General features: G+C 38.2%; 1 protein-coding gene across 7 annotated transcripts in view; it reads right to left on the reverse strand.

The window, feature by feature from the left end:
- TECPR2 (tectonin beta-propeller repeat containing 2) overlaps window positions 1-18017 on the reverse strand; it is a 43199-nt gene that overhangs the window by 5201 nt on the left and 19981 nt on the right. For all 7 annotated transcript variants that reach the window (XR_010028256.1, XR_010028253.1, XR_010028254.1 and 4 more), the window contains 5 exons: window positions 16821-16962; window positions 15369-15609; window positions 14531-14620; window positions 13446-13679; window positions 9779-9927 (listed from right to left, as the gene is read on the reverse strand). Coding sequence is in view for 3 of the 7 variants with exons in the window: in XM_063159929.1 (XP_063015999.1) it covers window positions 9779-9927; window positions 13446-13679; window positions 14531-14620; window positions 15369-15609; window positions 16821-16962 (856 nt within the window). In the remaining 4 variants the exon portion in view is untranslated. The remainder of the gene's footprint in view (window positions 1-9778; window positions 9928-13445; window positions 13680-14530; window positions 14621-15368; window positions 15610-16820; window positions 16963-18017) is intronic.

Consider the following 18017-nt stretch of genomic DNA (forward strand, 5'->3'; position numbering starts at 1 on the left):
GTATTAAGCTACTGTCTCGAACAAAAATCTCAATCAACAACAAAAAAAACAAACAAACAAAAAAAAAAACACCCCAAAAAAACCCACCAAACCAAAAAGAAAACAAACCAAAAAAAAACCAACCCAACAAAACCCCCCCAACCCCACAACAATAAACCACACCAAAAAAACTCCAAATATCCAAAATTAACCCATCAAATGCCCAAACCACATTAAAAACAAAACACCCCAAAACCCCACACGATTCTCCCATTTGGACTTCTGCCCCTTTGCTGGAAGTGATCCTTACTCCTGAGCCAGTTTCCATTTCTCCCCTCCATTTTCCATTTGCTTCTTTCTGCAGCCCCCTTGGCTCTCACTCCCCCTGTCCCTGCCACGGGCAGTGCCTCCCTCCAGGGCAGCTCCCTGCTCCATCACATCCCTCCCCACACTCCTGCTCCTGCAGTCCCAAGTTTTCACACAAGGGAGCTGGGCAGTTATCAGCTTGTGCAGGCTGGAGTACTGCATGAACAGGAGACCTTTGCCTTTCACCTTTCTCTTTCCATTTCATTTTTTAAAATCCACTTATCTCCTTCTTACCACATTCTTCTAAATAGCCGCCTCTTTCCCAGATTTAGGACTTTCTGTCACCTTTCCCCCACGGCCTTCACACCACAGACTGGCAGTGTGTCTGTCTGTGCTCTGCAATACACTTCATGTTCCAGCCAGGGTCTGTCCCAGGGTCTGTGCCTGACACCTTGGTGGAATTTTGTTGCTGAGCTGTTGAGGTTTGTGCACCTTGCTCCCCACTCTCATGTGGCAGGATCCCAAGCCTCTCTTCTACTGTCATTTGTCTAGAAGAGAATCCTCTGAGAAAGAGCTGGAGCAGGATTTCCATCCAAAAACACTTACTGTTTAAACCTGCTACCTAAGCCTCTGCATTATTACAGATTTAGAGGTAGTGGAAACTAAGAAAAGCAGAGGAAACACCCAAAAGGAGAGCCACAAAAGGAGCTGTATGAATCCCAGCTAAATTGCTCCTGACACCACTGCAGGCTCCAGTGTAATCAAAGCAATTACTTCTGCTCTATTCTGCACCACCAACACATCTAAGGCACAAATGCCAATCATCAAATTCAAAATGTGTTTAAAAGCTTGGCCAAATAGTCCTCTCATTCTTTGCTTTTCTAAGTGAGCTCACTTCATCGTTCAGCTTCCCTCCCTCTCTGGGTTCCACTTCCAGCTGCTCTTCCTTCTTCAGGCTGCTCAGCTCTTTCTGAAAACCTCACATCAATAAAACAATCTTCTGACTACTGCTGCAAAGGATCCAGGCAATTCCTCTACCCTCAGCTTCCTGCTGTGGAACAGCCAGGAAAGGACTCAACTGACAGGACACAGAGTGACATCATTATATACAGCAGCTTTTGGCACAAACCAGGAAATTTCTTTGGAAACAAATACAGGCAATTCTTAGAGCCTGTTGCAAAGGTTTGACTTCTGGATTATTTTTTACGCATCTACAACAAGAAGCCACTCTCATGGCCACCACAGTAAGGTGGATAAAATGAATTTTAAATTTTCTTGACATAATGAACTATTTTCTTAGAACAATCTTGCTGTTATTATCTCAGATATATCCAATTTTCACTAAGTTTTAATTACCATAAGTATGCTTTAAGTATTTTATAAGTTATATAACAAGAAAATCTCTACAGCTGCAGCTAAAGGTTAAATAGAGTTCTCTCACAGCACTAAAGAGAGATATCTCTGCAAATTCATAAATCTGCTGATAACATTTTAGAGACTGATAACCATGAAAATTGATAAATTATTTCAGCGTAGCCTTTACTTAGCTGGTTTAACTTCCAACAGCATTCATGAGATTTATATACCTTGACTGTGAAACATGTCCTATTTGCAATTTACTGGAGAATCTGGAATTTTAAAGAACCTGGCAGCAGTCTCTCAGCCTTCCTGCTCTGATACACCAAACTCTGTTTATACACTTATCCACAATATGATCAGCACTGTGAGAGATCAACCTGTGATGGATTATTCAAGGATCCAGCACTGTTTGATAAAAAAATGCAGAACATTGTTTTTCTATTACTTGGGGTGCCAAACATTTCTAAACTCTAAAAATCTCACAAGTCTGTTTTAGCCAGTCAGATCTGAATGCAGATTCCCCATCCTGCAAACACCCCAGTCACTCCCTGTCTTTTGATATGAAGAATTTCCACCAGGAAAATGGACTGCAACACTATCAACTATGTACTTTTCAACATAAAAGCAATATACTGAGAGCTATGGATATATCTGTTCTCCAACACAAATAAAAACAAAGAAAACCAGCTTGCTCCATGTCTGTTGTGAAAACAGGGTTGATAAAATGAACTAAACTTGAAGGAATCACATAACTGGCAAATGGTTAAATGATATCAGGAAATAATGTCTATGCTAAACATATTTAAGTTACCAAGTTGTCCATTAGCTTTATAATTCTGTGCAAGTTACTTCCTCTCTTTTGCAAACCACAGAGAAGTAAATTTCAGTGTAAGAATTTAACTTATTGGTAATAGTATCAAACAAAATCCAAAGTAAAAACTAACACATTTCTCCATCCAGTCTCCCCTACATACTATTCAAAAGTTCTCTTATTGGTCACAGCTGAACCCAAATGGTTAAAGTTCCCTGTCAAGGAAGAAAGGACAAGCACACGCACACGAAAAAGGCACCAGAACATTTTCCACGTCACTTTTCAGGAGCACAGAGTCCATGTACCAGCAAACCTCCATTATCTCTGTTCTGCTGCAAATATGCAGGATAAGGAAGACTAAACAGTACATTATCAGTCTGGCCAAGCCCAATCCTTTTTGTAACAGGTTGGTGGCTCCATTCAGCACCAATGTTTCTCCTCTCCTTCCAAAGACAAAGCAGAAACACCTTCAGCTGGTCCAGGCCAGGCTGTCTCAGAAGGTCACATCAGGGATACTTCTCACACTCTTGAGTATTATGAGTGCATCAGACTAATCTATTCTCATGACTAACAGCATTCAGACCCTCCTAATGAGGATAACAAACAAAGAATGCAACTTAGAGAGACTCTCTCCCAATAAAGGCTTATTTACACATTATTTTCTGAGGTCCATTTGAATGAAGGTTATAAAGCTCTTTCAGCATTAGCTTGCTAAATTAAGTGCTGGTTTTTTCTCTGCAGAGAAATTCAAGGCATTACACAGGAGCAGGGAAGATGAATCTATGTTTGGCCTTCCTTGATGCCACATGTTCTTCAGGAAAGCTGGCATTAAATTGCCAGAAAGCCATAACTATTTATTGTCTGTAAAACTGGAGCATTACTTTCCTCAGAAGCCTCAGAACAGCAATAGGACCCTTTGCCCCACTTTCTGCCCTCACTGGATAAAAGGAAAAGGCCTTAGCTGGGTATTTCCAACAAAGCAGGTATCTACTGTGCTGCCTATGACTAGCACAATCTGGAAGATAAAGCAAAGCCAAGGAGGAAATCCCTTGACCTCTCCCCTTCTGTTAGCTCTAAATTTTTTATTCCAACATTTTTCCTTGCAGAAACATGAAAAAGGCAACACATGGTATCAATTCATAGAAAAGATCAAACCAAACCCATGCAACTACTCAAAATGTTCTCAACAGAACCATAAAATACTTTAAAAATACTTAATACAACTGTTCCTTAGAAGCAATTAAATAAATAAATAATTTAAATTTCATGTAACCACTTTAGAGACCATACAAACTCCAGGCCTACTCAGGTTTGCCCAACTGTATTCTGGTCACACTGTTTTGTAACTAAGATTATAAACTGCAATGTAGGAGATAAGCCCTCTGTAATTACCCCTACAGGTATTTTTAATAACATATTGAAGAAGTGAACTGTTAGGAAAATAAGAATTAATTATTTACAGAAATGTGGGTTAAGTAAACACTAAGTGCAAATTCCCAGGAAACAGAACATAATTTAACACTAGGTAATAAAAACCTTGTATAAGCAAACCTGAGTAACCAAGGTTTTATTTTCTTATAAATACACTTTTAATGAGCATCAGTGAAACACCCTCTGATGCAGCCTATGCCTATGAAGTGTCCCTCTTTAGTTTTTGAAACTTAAATACCTTATCAAGGACAGAAAGCATTTTTGGGGGATTACAGGGAAGGGCCTTCAAGCTCCTAATTCAAGGTCAAAGGGTCTGATGTCCAGCAGATACCCCAGGGTGTCTCCTTACTCTGTGCTACCACAGCTCATACCTGCTAAATCATGATGATCATCCTCTACCCATGAATTTTTACACCATGGTGCTTTTATTTTTGAATAGAATAACTCTGAAAAATGGCCAAAACTTAATGATAGTTGCGGTTAGTTTATTTGCCCAACTGAATGTTAAATATAATTCTTCATCTCTCTGAAGAATAATTAAATATCTAATTCTGTGTTAACTAACAAAAATATGGGAATATTGGAAGAGTTTGCAGGTATGGGGAAGTTCCAAATAATAAACAAATTGAAGTATGAAAACTGAAGGTTCTCTCAACTGAAGGTTCTTCTCTCAATTGATGTTTTAAATGTAAGTCAGTCTTGTCAAAAAGCAAATGCACCACCTGGAGATCACATTTTAGAAGGACACAGGAGGACTGCCCACTGAATTTTCTGGCTGTACTGATTGTTGGGCACTTTCTGTGACCTGAAGCTTCTGGTGCTGATAACAATTGTTATCTCCCAGGCCAGGCCACGCGCCGCTTTTCTGAACACAGTGATAGCTGGGCCCTAAAACAACATCAGAGGGCTAAAACTCCAAAGCAGCAAACTACACTGAAATACAGAGACTGCAGTTTTCTTAACTAGCAACAAGGAGGGAGATAATAAGCACTACACTCAGCAATGGAATCAGCATGAGGCAACTCCAGAACAAATGCTGAAATTGTATTTTTTTCAGCCTCTAAAAGCACCTTTTATGTAACTTACAATTACTTAAGATAGGCATGCCTGTGAAGAATAGCACAGACTTAAACATTATGGCATTCTAAATCAGCTAAACAAAAGGCACAGCTGCAGAAGCTTTGATCTCCTGTACTTATTTGCAACCCACCTTGAGACAGCTGCTCTTACTACTGCCAAACAACTTTTCTCTACATCATCTTGAAAAGTGCAGTCCTCCAGGAAAATCATCTCCCTATTAATGTCTTCAGAGGCCTCACATGAGTGCAGATATACAGAACAACAGACTACAGTTAGTCTGGTCTAGAGAGAACCAGGCCTAATGACTGTATTACTTCTCCAACCTATGCAGACTTTGGTTAATTAAAGATACTTCCTCTGAATCTTATCTTAGCACTCCAAAGCAGAACTCATGGTAACTCAGAAGATGTCTGTGCAATGGCTGAGAAACACAAACTGGTCTGTGCTAGTGAAAACTACTGCACCTGGAAAAAACAAGCATGTGAATACTGCATTGGAAAGAACAGAGACTTCCATGACAAGGATGGTTCAGAAGTAGATGATGATTCTGAAGTAAAAACTATAAAGCATTTTCAACAGAAAAATTTCCTTCCCCTCAAAATATTCAGTTCTTGAAGATCATTTCAAACAAACCCTTCCTGCATTTCAGCTTAATGGCAAAATCTGATCTTGAGGACTGCTCACCACTTCCTCCTCTAAGTACCACTTAATGCAGAACTGGCCTTAATAACAACAGAAATCTCACTCAGAAATGCAAAAGCAAGGCAGATGCAGAACAAAGTCCCCAGATCCAAAATAAGTGTTCTGTAAGGTAAGCAGAATTTTATCTAAATAAAGGAAACAAAAGAAAGATGATGACAACCATTTCTAACAAGTCAACACTCATCTGTAAGGCACAACCAACTCTTTACCTTTTCTAGACATATGTTCAGTGTGAGGTATTGAAAAGAACTTAAATCTATCATGTAGTGATTTTTCAGAATTACAGATAATTTGCCTAGATTTAAATGGCATTTTTACACTACCATTTCCTTCATAGTTTTAATAATTTTTGAATGACTGTGAAAGCATGAAAAGCCTTAATTTATTTTTTGAAGTCTCTGTGCAAGAAAAAAAGAGCTCCTCCTACCTACATCAATAAGAATTTCTACTACCTATAAGAATTTCTCTTGCCTATGACATCAAGTTTAAAGTACAGTGACACAATTACCAGGCTGTTTATGGGAAGAGCAGTAGATCAAAAGCTTCTCTAACTTGAAGCACACAAAATGCAGGTGACACTTTTATGGCAAACTAAGTCAAGCAGTGCTCGTCTGCTGAGAACTACATGATCATCTAAAGCTTTATCCAGCAACCAAATGTTTCCCTAAACAAATCTCTTGTACTTTGTAGCTCAGACAAGCTATGAGAATATTTAAACAGACCTCTGGATTTAATAGTATCACTTTTCCAATTCTATTCTCTATGAAATGTGGTTACAAATTAACAAAGAGCAGCAATTAAAGAAGTGACAATAAAATGTCTCAATCTATTTTTAGAGTAAGACTGATTATTTACAATGACTAGATGATCAGTCACTCATTACAAATATTTGTTCTGTTTCCTTTAATTTGGTCAGATAAAGTTGTTTATCTGATAGATGCCTTGATGTAAATCTGAGGTTTTAAGGGCAGTTTTTAAACTGTGGGAAGCAAGAGATTCTCAAGATCAGATTTTGTCTCCACATCTTTTTCAGAAGGTACCAGAAATCAAAGCTGAAATGTTCAAAGAATTATTTTCAAAGAGTTCAACTTGGTGGGACCTTTGAAAGCAATTTAAAGACTTTCACCTTTTGATCAAGCTCTACCCTTTAATAATCTAAATTAGTCTTACAGTCTGTACTAATTTTCTATTTTATTTTTAGTTATTTTTCCTTTAGATATTGGAAAGGCATTAAATCATAATAAAGCTACAAACAAATAAAAAGATACTCTATATTATTTATATTTCCTGCCTTTTTTTAAATTAAATTTTTATGTATGTAAAAATATAGGTGTATTTTGAGACATGTTGCAACAGATGATAGTTTTGTCCTCCATGTTAACAACAGAGTGGAAAAACATTTTCTATTTCCTGGTCTAAATTTCATCAAAGCATTTTGATTTGTTTTGTCAATGTCCTTGAAACAGCTTTCAAAAAGCAGCTTAACTACATAATTATTTTACTTCTAAGACTGCAGAACCAAATTGATGAATCACAGAAACCAGCTATATATAAACTACTACTGCTCAAGATACTCTAATGATGTTATCAACCACTTCTGAAGTACTGGATAAAATAAAAAAGAAGCAGGGCAGAGAACAAATAATGTTTTCTTCATCTCAAGAGATGCTTCAGTAAGGAGGTACAGAGAGAAGAGGTACAAATGAGAATGGGTTTAGCCTTGATTTAAGAAAAAAAAACAGCATCACAAAGTCAAAGACTGAAATTATATTCAGTCATTTTAGCATGAGCAAAATCTCATCAAAACTGCAGTTTCTGAATACCTTTGTGAAGTTCTGCAAAGATGAATACTGTGCAACTGCAGCACTGCTTTAAGGAGAAGTGACACCATAAAAGCAGAATCTGCAGCTGCTCCCAAGCTGCTCCTGAGTCATGAGATCTGGGACAGCCAAGTCATATTGGCTCTGACATTTACTAGGGAATGAAATATCCATAGCTGGTTTTAAATTACGTTATTTGAGAGTGTTCCTGTACTTGAAGCAAGTGAAAAGCAGTTTTGATTTCCTTCTTCAAACAGAAAATGGCTGAATCATTCACAAATACTTCTTACAGTATTCCTGTTGTTCTGAACATAAGAGCAAAGCAGCATGAACTGTGTCAAAGTCAATTAAGAGGCAGAACAGTAAGGTGTTCCTAATAAGCAAATATTGTTCACTTAATAGTTCACTCTTCAGACATCATGATGTATTTGGAAATACTTTTAAAGTTCACATATTTTCTCATTTTGCATTAAGCCTCTGCAAAAGCATGAATGGCTGCTCATTTAATTACTTGTTTTAACATGCTGGAATTGTCTCAAAACAAGTACGTAACCCATGAGCGTTCATCATCTCTGCAAGCAATGTCTGAATTCTTGCCTCTTTATATTGACCCATTAAATCTGCCATGTCAGGAGTTGGCAAGATAAGAGGAAAGGGAATGACACTGCTCTGGGTATCAGAAGGTTATAATTTTTGGAAGGCAACATCATCCAGCTTTGTTGATAAGATTATGGGAAATAATCTGATTTTCAACCTTGTCCACTTTCTACTTAAGGAAGTCACTGCCAAATCCTGAGCCACAGCAAATCCCAATTCTTGTAAACACCTTTGTATTGAGTAATTTAATCTACTTCAGTGGAGAAGCAGAGAACCACTTAGTACAGAGAAAATAGTATCAGCACAGAGAAACAGCTTTTTGGGCTATTCTCCTGGATAGACCTTTGGTAAGAAGATAGTACACAAGTTTAATTCTCTGTCTCTTGGCAAAGTCAGTTTAAATGGAATGTTTCTTCCTCTATTTTTTTAAGAATACTGCCTTTGTGGGAGACATCATCACTGACACCTTCAGTCTCATCTTGTTCCTGCCCTACTCCCTTGCTAGCAGGGACAAGGTGTTACATCAGAAAGATCCACTTGCAGCACACCAAGAATCAGCTCTGGAACCAAGTCCTTTCTGCAACTGATACTGGCACCTATTTATCAGTCTGCCTTGCTATCCTGCAAAACAAGGTACCATTTCTCCAGAACCACATTACAAAATGTAGAGAATTAGTCATCTAACCAATGCTGTGCTAATTGATGGGATGCATATCTGCAGTTTTCATTTCCCTGTTCCCCTGCCCTTCTTTGCTGTTACACCCAGAGATACACATGAGCCAACAACTGGCTGATGAGAGATAAGCAGAACTAAAAGCAAATGATGTAAAAACCAAATAAATGATTGCAACTCCACTGCCACAGATTTACTTCTATTTCTTAATGTGTACTTTTGAAAGTATCACACATTTCAAAATCTTTAAGAGAAATGCTGCAACATCACAGAATGTCCATCAAGTATGCAAACACATCCAGTATTACTGGGCTAGACCAGCAGACAGTTCAGTTCAAGCAATTTTGTGCCAAGGAGTAAAGAATGAAATCAGTAGTCAGAGGTCAGCGCCATTACAGCAGTCCCAACCCACAAGAGAAATTACTCCCATTTCACAGATTAACTTGCAAAGTATTAGAGCAGCAATGAAAGCAAGCACTGTGGTTAAAGAGGGATTTAAAAAGAAAACAACCAACAACCAAACAACAAACAGACACTGGAGAAACAGATTTTGTCAGTTTTCTGTATTTTTCAAATGTGCTTCCAGGTGACTTTAGGTGGCTTCTTTCAGCGCTGACCCTCCCAGCTGGCAGGTAGAAAGGATATAAACTTTTCCCATTCTAGTAACAAGGGAAAAGAGCTGCAATTGTACTGCATGCTTACAAAGCACTGCATGACCAGCAAAGTCATGAATTCAGGCCCAGCACCCTAACAAGCATCCCAGACTCACAAGGGTGAGGATAAAGGAAGAGGGAGGCAGGCATTCAGCCCCATGCCACTTGAGCAGAGCCTTCCCACACCCACTGCTCTGTGCTGTTTGTCCATCCAGCCCTGCTTAGCACACAGAGGGTTCTCAGCACAGCTCAATTCTATACTATAAAACCTGGCTCTGCTGTTTCCCATGAATTCTAAAATGACTGTTTTATTGTTTAGCATAGAGCTAAACCACTGGGTTACAAAGAATTGCAATCAACATTTTACCTGTATGGGTGGCTCAATCATTATCCAGGCAGGAAGCATCAAACTTGGGTTAAGAGGTTGAGTTCCCACACGGAAATAAATGCCACCATTGGTGTCACAGGCCCAAACATGCTGATTTCCACAGGTCAAGCTGATCAGCTTTACACCACCTAATAACAAAGAGATTATCAGCAACCTGGCATTTTCCCTTCAAATTCAGCTAACAATCACAACTTGTATTTAGACTTCATTGTATTAAACAAGCTTTAGTCACATAAAAATGATTAGAAGTTAATACAACTTGTGGGAGAATAAAAAAAATTGCTGGATACAATGAACAAAACCAACAGGTAGTACATATGTGAGAAATTTCTCCTCTAACCTAAATGTTTTAGTCATAGGAGAGTGCAATTTCTAAAGCACATTATAAATACTCTATTCCAATAACCAAATTCAAGCAGGGAACCATTCCATGACAAATGTTATCAGTGCCTAGACAAACTTTCACATGACCTAATGTGAACTCTTCTCTGTAGCTGGCCATGCTTGGAGACTTTTAAAGGTGTCAATCTGATAATACACTCAGCAAAGAACATTCCTAACAGCAGCAGCATTTCAAAAATATGAGAGCATATGGGTTATGCATTTCAGTGTTAACATACCAGTGTCACATCTGTAAATAAAGGAACTCATTTTCAAATGGATTTATATTCACCACTGTACATATTTATTACACCAATCTCAAATGTGCAGCAGTATTTTAACCCTGTCAGCACCATCAAAACAAAGCTGCCAAATAAGTGTGTGTTGGAATTTTGATGTGGTCTGTGTTTGGGTTTAGTCTAAATTCCTGCAAAGACAGTAGAGATGCAAACCTGGTATTTTAGACTAAAAAGAACTGCTAGTTAACTGTCTACTGAAACTCTTACTCTTTCAAAATAACTTTAAAATAGCCACACGACGTAATGTATCTAACATTTGATTTCCTTTTTTCACCCCATGTTGGAGAAAACAAAGCTAAGTCATGGAAAACAAGTTCCAAAGAAAGTGGGACCCAAGCAGTACAGATCCAGTACAGAAGGAATGCTCTGGTCAGACTCCAAACTAAAGGCTCTAAAAATAGGCCTTGCTGGTTGACTGAACATGCCAGTGCTGCTTGGGATATCCCATTCTTGGTAACAGCTCTGTTTTCAGGGATGTGAAATTTGGCAACAAATCCTTGTAAAGTGCATCACACACAGCATTCCTTAAAGAGAGGCTTGGAATTTTATCCCACAGAGTGCAAGTTCAAAGTATTTATTGCTGCAGAATGCAATATTCCCAATTGTAAGGGCTTGCTGGGGAAAAGAACAGAAAACAACAGCACAACAGAGCTTTATCTTTTAATTATCTGTGGTGAACAGATCTCATTAACCAGAATTATTTAATTTTTTGGATCACAGGAATAGAAATCAATCTATCTCACCCAAAAATTTATTTTAACAGACAGCTTCATATAAAAACCAAAATGACAAACAAAAACTCCAACTGCTTGGGATGAGAACATCTATAGTAATTTTCTTATGTAGGCAGAGACTTGACTTTGAGCTGCAAAGCCAAAATCTTACTTAAAACCTTGTTATTCCTTCTAATAAAGTATGCCTCAAAGGCTTTGTCACATGATACCTCAGCTGTCCAAGTGTTCTGATCCAGACAAGCATCAGGCACTCAAAGCTGGAATCACATATCACCTACCCAGCAGAGCTGGTATTATTTACGTCTACAGTACAATTTGATATTCAAAAACACAGCCCTTATGTAAATGTTTTGGGGTTTCTCCCTCCTCCCACCTACCATTTGTATCTTGGGACAAGGTCATGTTAACCACACTCACCAACTGTTTTAGAGCAAGTAGCATGAACCAGCAGCATTGTTTATTGTTCAAACCTAAAGGTCATTCTACTGTGTTTAGAAACCTTGATAGTGATAGTGGAATGCTAATCAAAATAATCTACTGGGTGCTACTCCCAGAACATACTGCAAAAGGCAAGATACTACCAACATCATAAGAATATTTCAACCTAATGCTGGTAAACCCCATCACTTCCATACAGAATTCTGAACTGCACTTTACAGAAAGTTGCTCCCACCCTGCCTGCCCTCTGTAGTCACAGTCCTCATGTTTCTGGAGTAAACTTAAACATACACTTGACACAATAACAATAGCTGTCCCATTGCTTCAGCCCCATTAGAACAAATAAAGGCTTTTCTATTATAGCCATGGATATGCACTTGTCAAGCTGTGATGTACCACATGCAATTAAATGGAGAAAAAATGCCTAAAACATTTTCACATTTCAGTGCTAACCCACAGTGACAGGTACAGAGGAGTGTTTGAGTATTTCCTGACCTCAAATCTCTACTATGCCACCACCATGTGCCAGAGCTGACAGAACAGCTGAATGTAAAGGCTGAATTTCAGAACTGCTGAAGTTCACAGGCCAGGTATTACAGGCAGCTAACACCAATTACACTGATTTCCTATATGAATTCTTCTGAGATTTTCAAACAATGACTAGAAGTTACTTATTTTTTCAGTTAAACAATTACTGTCTAAACTGCTAGAAAGCAGTGGTTCATGAGAAGAGTTTCAAACCACACTAAGGATCATGAGAAGGACAAAGTGGCCAAATTTATCCTGTAGGTCAGTAAAAAAGCATCAGTGTGTAAAGTATGGTGATTTGGAACCAAATAATCAGGTCTGAAAAATAACTGGTGTACAACTGAAAAACAAGTTAATTTTAAAAGACACAGTTTATAATTTTTCCATTAATTATTATAAACTATACACTAAAATTGTACATGAAGCTTAAACTCTGTCAGCTGTCTGCCTTTCCTTAAACCTTAAGTTAAAACTGCTTGTCTGTTATCAGACCAGTCATGAACACTGCCATCAAAAATGGAAATATTGCAAACCAGTCGAATTATTTTTAAAATGGTGAGAGAATGGTGCACAGTCTCAATTTCCTTTCTCTTCACCTGAAAGAGGTGTGCAGATTAGCACAAATATAAGAATGTTCTAACAGTCAGACTATTAAACAAATAAATCTGATGAGAGTACTACTTATGAAGGTGGCAAATAACTTGATTACCCCAGAACCACACTCCAAACTGTGATTACATTTCAATGATCAAATCATGGTCAAGCACCTGAGCAAATGAAAAGAGCAGTTAACCACCATCACATTCTGAGCATTATGCTGAATGTTTACATCACTATAAATCTCAACATGAGTGCTATCAGCTGCATCACTCATGAATGATTCAACTCTTGGAGCATAATTCTTCCTTGGCAGGAGTTAAAAATGTGTTTTACCATAAAATTAAGAAGTTTGTGCCCTAGATCAGGTGACTGTGGCTGCACTGAGGTACAAGAGCCAGCCTAGATAGAGCTGCTGGAGCCCCTGCACCGTGTCAGGCCGAGCCACTTCAGACTGACCAACACAAGATGCACTAAAGTACCTTGCAAACAGCAATCTTTTTGTCTCCAGGAAAGGAGACTAAACAGAACATTCTTTGAAAGTCACATCTGTTCCTGATATTTTACAATCACCTGCCAGTAAATGTTATATTCCACATCAGTAAACTGAGTGATTTGTGGAAAATATGGTGTGCTTAAGAGACAATCTACTCACTAAAAATGTCCTACCTAGTTGGGAGAGATCCAGTTTTGTCCAGTGCATCCCTGTTGGGCAGCTGGAGGAAAGTGTTCTGATAAATATCTGCCCGAGACTATCCAAGGCCCAGATGGCATCCTGGCAGGCAGAGTAGTGCACCATTTCAGCCTCCGGTGGCAGCTGCACCGTAGAAGGACGAAAATGAGGATTCTGATCACTGACACAAAACAGATCCTTGTTGCTCTGGCACAGCCACAGAAAGCTTCCTATGGAAAGGACACTTCTGTTATTAAAATAATTCCTAATCCACTCTGAGAAAGCTTACACATCTACTTTTTCTGAAAAAAAAAAAAATTATCAGTACATTTGAAGGCAAAACTAAAGCTTCTTGGCTATGCTCACAGGGTAAGGCTTTGAAGTACAAATACACATCCTAAGCCCTTATTTAGGCACTTAAATACTCCATTTCTCAAATAAAGGAAGTAGTAAGTGATCTTATTTAAAGAAATGTTTCATTTGAAGGAACAAATAGAGAGAAGACATGTAACAGTGCACTATCACCTCTCTTTATTCTTTTGCTCTTTTATATCCTCAATAATAGCCTTTGAAAAGCAGCATTCTTTTTCAGCTCTAAACCACATTTTTGCCACTAAAGCCAGTGTACTTAGATAATGCAATTGCTAACTGCTGTAACCAGCAGTTCAATTCCCTGACAGGGTCTCACTTTTACCAATAATGGGCAATTTTGCTGCAGTAACTGCTCTGACAGGAGAAGAACTACGTTACTACAGGCATTTCAGCAAAGCATGCTCTGAAACTTCCAACCACAAATTCTGGCAATTCATGCTTTGGCAGTTTAGGAAGTTGCTGCTCCTGAGGACCACCCATTTCCCTGTCGGGTGCCCCTCCATACCAAAGGTCAGAGTGAGTAATACATACTTTTAATCTCCAGAAGTTTTACAGATATACTTCCACCCTACTTCAACTACTTTAGATCCCTGCAAACAGAAAAGACAACCAATACCTGAAGTAGTTCAGGATATTTAATTACTTACACCATCAATTCCACTCTGTTTAAAAATCAGATATTATACATCTGCAGTGTTGATTTACCAACCTTCTTTAGATGAAGCAGGGGAAGCCAACACAAAAATCCATTTTGTGGCAGAAGCAGTACCACGAGGCACAATATTATTCCAATACGTGCCTTGAAAAAAGAATGAGTGGCATTAATAGGAAACACAGTTTTCTGTTAAAGTTTGTTATTTCAAATTTAGAAGAAATTCTATTGCAATCAATTATTAAATATATTTTAGACAAGATTTTCTATGAAAATCTTCCAAGATACTGTAGGGGGAGGGGGAATTCTCCTCCCAACACCTGTGTAAACACACAGAGAAAACTGGGAATGCAGAAGAGGATAAAGAAGAGTATTAATGGTCTTCAACAGGGGACCAATTTGGTGATGAGGTTAAACAATATCCCAGATGCATTGTTAGAGTTTACCTAAACAACGAAATGTAGCAAATAAGTATTGTATTTTGAGAACTGTAGCAAGAAAAATAAAGCAAACCCTCCATTAGCACTATAAAACCATAACATTATGTCTTGCACAGTCACACTGATTATGAGCCAGACTCCATTGTGCAAGACAAAACAGCTTCAGCAGCTTAAGATTGCCTTATCCCAGAGAAGAGACAAATGTAGGTGTTAAAAGCAGTAACTTGTGCACAGTTCACTGGTTGGCAATGACTTTTCCATGAAAAATATTTCCCTTTAAATGAGAAAGTATTTAAGACCAAATGCTAATGAATAATTTAATTTAATTTTTAAACAAGTTAAAGCTGCTCTGATTTGCCATGGGTAATTTCTGTGGTGACAGAGTTGTAGTTAGTTATTTCCTTCTACTTAATACTCTTAACTTAAAAAAACTAAAGAAGCAAAAGCACACCAACCTACTAAGTTCCCCTTTGCTACATGGAATTCATTTTTGCCTGAAGAGATCCAGACTCCACTGCCATTGACTCCAAGGAGGCTGGGCTGACACTGAAGCTGCTGTGACCAAAATGCCATTCTTAGCTTGTCAGCCACCTTCTCCACAGGTGCCTGAGCTGCTGTTGCCACCGTGTGAGTTGCCTGGATTATGGTCTGGAACAGGCTGCACTGGTCAAACACTACATAATCAGTGATGCTTACCTGGGGGAAAAAGAAAAAAAAGTGCTCTTGATAATTAATTAAGCTCTGGGGTGAACTGCACAATCTTTCACCAGAAGATTTCTTAGATTTCAAAGTGTAGGAAGAGAAAAGTAAAAATGGTACGTTTTGAGTGATTCTCTTGCTAATAAGCCAAAATCAGTACTAAACCAGCTTACAACTCTTTTCTATCCAACAATCAATTTAGAAATCTGCATTTTAAGATAGGCCTTTGTTTTAGGACGTGTCCCTCTAAAAACATGCCAAACTAAGAGGTAAATTTTCAATTTCCCAAAGGAAGAGAAATTTGCACAGTGTAGCAATTCAAATCACATGACAAAAACTTGAATGCAATACTCCTTTGCAACTACCTCATGGACATTTTAATTCATAGTGCAGAAGGAGGTCTAAATAAGCAATTGCCCATGTTTTGTCATGGACAACTAGGCTGGCAACACTCTGGGATACTCCTAGAAAGGAATGAAATTTCTAAGAGCACAAAGAGAGCAGCAGTTTGCCAATAACCTCAAAGCCAAGCTACTCATCATGACGCTCACATGCAAAAAGGGATTATACATACACATAGAACAAAATTCTTGTAACTAAGGTAGCATGTTGACAAATTTTCTGTAAGACTGTTTTTGTACTCCCTTCTTCCCCATCCCTGTCTCTGGAGGAAACAAGAAAAGCTGGAGGAACCAGAGTCATGAATCCCAAATGAACACCAGACAATAATTGCAGTAACTGAGATAGTTTCACCCACATGAACTGTGGCTGAAGCAAGCTGCTCCACATGGCTCGAAGAAACCTCAACTGAATGGAAAAATGTGAAACACATTCTTTTGTATGGTGACTTATTATTTATTTTCTCTAGCTAAGGAAAAGGATGGGCACTAAAAGACAAGAGAAAAGGCTGCATTCAGCAGCCAGATTTGATGCTCTGCCTCAACAGCATGTCCTATGACCTGGCAGAGCATTTCTTGTGTTCTTGAAAGCTTCTGCAGTGCTGCTCTGAATGAGCACAGGATGGTTTTCCTTCCCTCTTTACAGAAGACACAGAAAGGAGATTTCAGCCACAGCCACACAGAAGTTTTAACATACTGAATAAAGTGTACTATTAATTGGAATTTTCTTTAGAATCTTGTGAGAAAACAACACAAATAATCAACTCAAGGTAAAAGACTAAACTGAAAGCAAAACAAAAAAATGCCTACTTGCCACCAATGGTTATCATCTCCTTGTGGTTTCTTTGAAACTATACCAGTCCTGAACCAGAGATTGCCATGGATATCCAGAGCCCATAATGTCTGCTGATCACCAAGGGTTATGCACACTGGTTCCAAAGCTTGCATTTCACTGGAAATGCAAACAAGCAAAAATGTTAAAAACCTTAATACAAATTTGTGTTAATGGCATTTTAAGGAAGCTGTTACAATGCTAATAGTTTAACACGATTGAAATTCAGTGGGACCAAGCTAAAAAACACATTTGGCATTAAATTTTCAGTTAATCAGTACTTTATATTTTATTTAAGTAAAAAACATTCAACAACTACAACAAAAATGAGTCCTTCAAAGATCATTCAAGATTTGAAACTTGAATACATAACAGTAAAACTAAACAAGCCCTCTTTTGTTCAATAAATAAGCAATCAAGAGCTGTGTTCTTTAAGGTTTTGATAAGACAGCTTCATAAATTTATCTCCTCAACTTCCTTGACCTATTCTGAGAAAAATACCTGCAGTTCAGGGACTACAAAGAGAAAACTCAACTTAACTATGTGACAGAGATAAATGCTAAATTTAGGACTGAAATTTCCTGCATAAGTAAACGATTTTCAAGCTCAGAAAGTCAACAGGGTGAGGTGATCATATCAGACACTGAAAAGGTAGCAAACAACGCCAGCTCTTTCAGATAACCTTTCTTGATAATTTAAGAACAAATAGCGACTGCCTTCTGCAATTTTAACACAAAGTCCAAGAACATGAAATGTACCTAAGGTGTAGATCAGCAGGTATTTTCATTAAACAAACTCATTAGAGTACGAGCAAATTTCACATTTGAACAAAGACACAGTAGTTTCTCAGACTGTTCAAGAGCCAAATACCAGGCTGGGAGGTAGCAGAAGTCAAGGTTTCACAATAGGATATTCAGTAGATAAAATCTCCTGATAACAAGAACTTGAATTTCTTCCTAAACTTGCACCAGGCTGATGTCACAAGAGACACTAAATTCAACATTCTCAGAGCCAGCAGCAGAGACTCAGTGCTTTTAACTTTATCACAGATGAACTACTGTGGGCATAGAATCACCTACAAAGTTAAATACCAACTACACAAAGTATTTATAAAAATCTGGGGCTAAGGAGTGCAGAAGCTGTGTGGATGACCAAGAAAATACATACATTGAATC

This window comes from Melospiza melodia, chromosome 6 (assembly GCF_035770615.1).
Source record: "Melospiza melodia melodia isolate bMelMel2 chromosome 6, bMelMel2.pri, whole genome shotgun sequence".
Taxonomy (NCBI): Eukaryota; Metazoa; Chordata; class Aves; order Passeriformes; family Passerellidae; genus Melospiza; species Melospiza melodia.